The 5,229-nt window shown below is 50.4% G+C and overlaps 1 protein-coding gene across 1 annotated transcript; it reads left to right on the top strand.

Moving 5' to 3' along the window:
- The first annotated feature begins 576 nt into the window (after positions 1-576).
- Positions 577-4,859, top strand: LOC131679788 (uncharacterized). Its single transcript, XM_058960536.1, has 4 exons — positions 577-1,699; positions 1,977-3,334; positions 3,542-4,663; positions 4,719-4,859. Exons 1-4 carry the CDS (start codon positions 577-579, stop codon positions 4,857-4,859), a joined length of 3,744 nt encoding a protein of 1,247 aa, XP_058816519.1.
- The last annotated feature ends 370 nt before the right edge of the window (positions 4,860-5,229 follow it).

Raw genomic sequence — 5,229 nt, 5'->3', positions numbered from 1 at the left:
TCCTGACCATGACATATACGAGCATCAAAAATGACTTAGTTTTACGTTTGATTTTAATTTTACATGAGGTTTAATTTCGTAAATCATGTAAAATTACTCCACATTCAGCGTTTGTTCTGAATGGTAGGAAGTGTAATTTTATGTCATTGCGCATGTAAAGTATATGTAGCATGTAAAATTAAACGGAACACGGTAATGTTTCGTCATTTCATGAATTACTAGTTGTTGAATTGTGTCATGTTTGCCATTACGTCAACGATAAAATTCAGATTTTTTTGGTGTGTGCCCAAGAGTCAATATAAGAATAAAACCGATGAACGAATGCGTGATTCCCCCACATACCCGGTTGAATTCAATAAATTTCCTCTGCCCCCTCGTCTGTCAGAAAATGTGTATCAAGACCAAGTGATTCCCCCCCCCCGAGCTTCAGGAGGTCCAACGCAGCAGCAGCTAGCAGCACGGCAGTCCCTGGCTAAGGAACTTCCCCGATTCTCTGGAGACCCGGCGGATTGGCCGATCTTTATTTCAAGCTATCGATACACAACAGAAGCCTGCGGCTTTTCGGATGGTGAGAACATGCTTCGCCTGCAACGATGTTTGTCTGGTTCTGCGCTTGAAACAGTACGTAGTCGGCTGGTGTTACCAGCAGCGGTGCCCCAAGTGATCGAGACACTTCATATGCGATTTGGACGTCCTGAGTTGCTGATCAACGCTCTGCTACGCAAGGTGCGAGACATCCCAGCACCACGGTCCGACAGATTGGAAGGTCTCATCGATTTCGGGATGGCGGTGCAAGCGTTATGCGACCACATCGAAGCGGCGAACGAGCGCGCTCATTTATCGAAGCCTTCACTACTACAGGAACTCGTTGCGAAGCTTCCCGCAGATCAAAGGATGATGTGGGCAGGATATAAGCGTAGTTTTCAAGTCGTCGATTTAAAAACCTTCGGCGATTACATGACGTCGGTGGTGCAGGACGCGTCGAGCGTAGTAACCTTCGAACCTGAGTCCAGAAGGAACAACCCACGCGATCGTCCGAAGAACAAAGCGTTCGTGAACACTCACGCGATGGAAGGAGCAGTCAGTTCTGTACGGTCAATAAATGTGCCAACCGGCGCAGCGAAACAGTTTGACTGCGCACACTGCAGCAAAACTGGTCATCGAGTGCGCGAGTGTATTGCATTTAAAGCGTTGCACGTCGACGACCGCTGGAGAAGAGTCCGAGCTTTAGGTCTTTGTCAGAATTGTCTATTCAGCCATGGACGCAGGGCGTGTCGGATTCGTAGTAGTTGTGACATCGAGGGTTGTCAGTTCCGCCATCATCCATTGCTTCACTCTCTACGTGGGCCTCCAAAGGCTCCAGCATCGAATGCATTAGTGGCGGAGAATCACACCCACCGTCTTCTGACTTCGTCGACGCTGTTTCGGATAATTCCCGTGATCCTACATGGAAGCGACGTCTCGATTGATACCTTTGCATTCTTGGACGAGGGATCAGATCTGACACTAATGGAACATGATCTGGCTGTATCGTTGGGTCTGAAAGGTAGCCCTCAGCCTTTGTGTCTACGCTGGACGGGAAACACTTCCCGCATGGAAAAGGAATCGCAACGCATCATTTTCGAGATCGCAGGTGAAGGACAGCACAAACGGCACAAGATAGTGAACGCAAGAACGGTTCAATGTCTCAATCTGCCGAGTCAGAGTTTCCAGGTGGAAGAAGCAGCGACAAAACACGCGCACCTTAGGGGGATTCCGGTTAGCAGCTACCATAACGCAAAGCCTAAGATCCTCATAGGAGGGGAGTGGGCGTAGCGTATTGGTAAATCGATTGCCTTGTACGCAGCGCACCTGGGTTCGAGTCTCGACCCCGCACATAGGGTTAGAAATTTTTCCTAAGAGATTTTTCTAACCCGAAGAGGCGATTGACCTTAAGGTTAAAACCTCTATAATTGAAATAAAAAAAATCCTCATAGGAATCGACAACCTACGACTTGCGCTACCACTTAACGTAAGAGAGGGCGATGGTACCGGTCCGATAGCTGCGAGAACCAGATTGGGTTGGTGTGTCTACGGCCCGCGAGAAAGCGGTGACACCGAAGCTTATAATTTCCACGTAAGCAGATGCGATTGCGACGAAGAACTTCACGATACGGTGAAGCAGTTTTTTGCCATCGAAGAAGCAGGCGTGCGCCCGTCAAACATTCCAATGTCTAAGGAAGAACAACGAGCGCTAACCATCCTGGAAACTACAACCCGACGAGTAGAGAACCGTTTCGAAACGGGTTTGTTGTGGAAAGAAGACAATGTAGAATTCCCGAACAGCTACACGATGGCGGTACGTCGTCTAGAATGTCTCGAAAGCAGAATGGATCGCGATCCGCTGCTAAAAGAGAACCTCCATCGACAGATGTGCGAATACGAGGCAAAGGGTTACGCGCACAGGGCTACGAAAGCGGAGATAGATGCAGCGGACCCAAGAAGGATATGGTACCTCCCGGTGGGAGCGGTAATAAACCCTAAGAAACCAGGAAAGGTCCGAGTTATTTGGGATGCAGCCGCCAAAGTCGATGGAGTCTCACTTAACAGCGCTCTTCTCAAAGGTCCGGATCAACTCTCGTCACTTCCAGCCGTGCTATTCCGCTTTCGACAGTATGGGGTGGCGGTCAGCTCGGATATTCAGGAAATGTTCCACCAAATTCGTATCCGAGAGGAAGATAAGAATTCCCAGCGCTTCTTGTGGCGCGCTTGTCCATCGGAGAAACCTACGATCTACTTGATGGATGTCGCTACCTTCGGGAGCACCTGTTCACCAGCTTCGGCACAATTCGTCAAAAATCGGAACGCAGTACAGCACGCTGAACTGTTTCCTGAGGCATCGAAAGCGATCGTCCACGATCACTACGTTGACGATTACCTGTCGAGTTTCGGATCCGCAGAAGAGGCGACAAAGGTAGCAAACGACGTGCGATACATTCACGGCCAAGGAGGCTTCAAATTGCACAACTGGCGGTCAAATAGCAGCACGGTCCTCGAGCAACTGGGCGAAGTACCAGATGGAACTGAGAAGCAACTGAACCTGATCGACGGGTCGACAACCGAGAGAGTGCTCGGTATGCTTTGGAGCCCATCATCCGATGAATTGAGTTTCTCTACTCAAATGAGCGACGAGGTACAAACACTGATTCGCATGGCAACCCGACCGACGAAGAGGCAGATTCTACGTTGCGTCATGACGTTGTTTGATCCACTGGGGTTACTCTCGCCGTTTATCATCCACGGAAAGGTCTTGATCCAGGACCTGTGGCGCGAAGGCACGGATTGGGACGAACAAGTAGGCGATTTAGTCTATGCGAAGTGGCAGAAGTGGATCGAGATGATCAACCATATCGCAGAGATCCGAATTCCCAGATGTTACTTCCCCAACGCCACGAGAAGGACCTACCTCAGGGCTTAAATGCATGTGTTTGTCGACGCAAGCGAAGTAGCTTATTCGGGCGCTATCTACTTACGCACCTTCAACGAACACGGTAAACCACAGTGCAGCTTAGTAGCGGCAAAATCAAAGGTCGCCCCCCTGAAACCGTGGTCTATTCCCAGGCTGGAACTGCAGGCATGTGTACTGGGCGTACGGTGGTCAAAATTTGTCAAGGAAAACCTCGACGTCCCAGTTTCCAAGACGGTTTTCTGGACCGATTCCAGAACGGCGCTATCCTGGATTAATGCCGACCCTCGAAACTATCGACAGTTCGTGTCTTGTAGAGTAGGTGAGATACTTGAGCATACTTCGGTAAGCGACTGGAGATGGGTGCCTTCCAAATTCAATCCAGCGGACGAAGCAACGAAATGGGGTAGTGGACCGTACTTCAACCACGACAGCAAGTGGTTCCAAGGACCGCATTTCCTGAATCTCCTGGAAGCAGATTGGACCTGTCGCAAAGAACCGGTGATGGTTACCGTGGAAGAAATGCGTGTATCGACACTACATCACAGTTCGTTTGAACCAACGATCGATTTCGACCGATTCTCTTCCTGGGACAGGTTGCAACGTGCGACCGCATACGTTCTCCGTTTTCTGCACAATGTATCGAACAAACAGCCACGATATAGTGGACAGCTACAACAGTCGGAACTGAAGGCTGCTGAAGAAGTCATCTTCAAGTTGGTGCAACGTGAACAATACCCGGACGAAGTTGCAGCGCTGTCAAACAAAGCGCCCAATGAGACCGGTCAAGAAGTCATCGGGAAAAACAGTTGCATCTACCAAATGATGCCGAAGCTGGACGAGAAGGGTTTGCTACGTGAACAGGGTCGAATCGCGGCAGTTAAGAACGTCGCCTACAACGTGCGCCATCCCGTGATTCTACCGAGAAGGCATCGCGTCACGGAACTTCTGGTGCATCGATTCCACCGCAACTTTCGCCATGGCAATGCTGAAACGGTCGTTAACGAAGTTCGACAATTGTACGCTATCCCGAGGCTTCGATTGGTGGTCAAGAAAGTGGGCAGAGAATGCCCGTCCTGCAAAATACGGCGAACCAGACCAATGATCCCTCCAATGGCACCACTGCCATCTGCCCGCTTAGCCCATCACGAGCGAGCTTTTACATACACAGGGGTGGATTATTTCGGACCATTGCTGGTGAAATTGGGGCGATCCAATGTAAAGCGATGGGTCGCACTGTTCACCTGCCTAACGATTCGTGCCGTACACCTAGAAATCGCCTACACACTATCAACGGAGTCCTGTATTTCGTGCGTCCGCCGATTCGTTGGACGGCGCGGGCCATCTGCCGAGTTTTTCAGCGACAACGGAACGAATTTCCAAGGAGCCGATCGAGTACTGCAGCACCAGATAAGCCAGGGACTGTCCGCAACGTTTACCAGTGAAAACACGAAGTGGAACTTCATACCACCAGGAGCGCCACACATGGGCGGAGCGTGGGAACGCCTAGTACAGTCCGTTAAAGCTGCAATGAAAGAAGCGTATTCCGAGGGGAAGCTTGACGACGAGGGGTTGCAGACGTTGGTCGTGGAGGCTGAAAGTGTCGTAAACTCAAGGCCTCTGACGTATCTGCCATTGGAGAGCGAGGAGACCGAGGCCCTCACCCCGAACCACTTCCTGTTGTTAAGTTCGAATGGGATGAAGCAAATGAACGACGAAGATGAAGGACCGAGACAGATCAGCGAATCAGTTCGGTGTCGAATCCTGGGGGATTCCTGGGAGCA

Source organism: Topomyia yanbarensis, chromosome 2 (assembly GCF_030247195.1).
Source record: "Topomyia yanbarensis strain Yona2022 chromosome 2, ASM3024719v1, whole genome shotgun sequence".
Taxonomy (NCBI): Eukaryota; Metazoa; Arthropoda; class Insecta; order Diptera; family Culicidae; genus Topomyia; species Topomyia yanbarensis.
The sequence above is the reverse complement of the archived record's forward strand: the minus strand, read 5'-3'. Positions and strand labels throughout refer to the sequence as shown.

Coding starts and splice junctions, on each gene's coding strand:
- LOC131679788 (XM_058960536.1), top strand. CDS start 577: ATGCTTCGCCTGCAACGATGTTTGTCTGGTTCTGCGCTTGAAACAGTA. Junction 1,700..1,976: donor TCAATGTCTCAATCTGCCGA/GTCAGAGTTTCC, acceptor AAATCCTCATAG/GAATCGACAACCTACGACTT. Junction 4,664..4,718: donor TGAAATTGGGGCGATCCAAT/GTAAAGCGATGG, acceptor CCGTACACCTAG/AAATCGCCTACACACTATCA.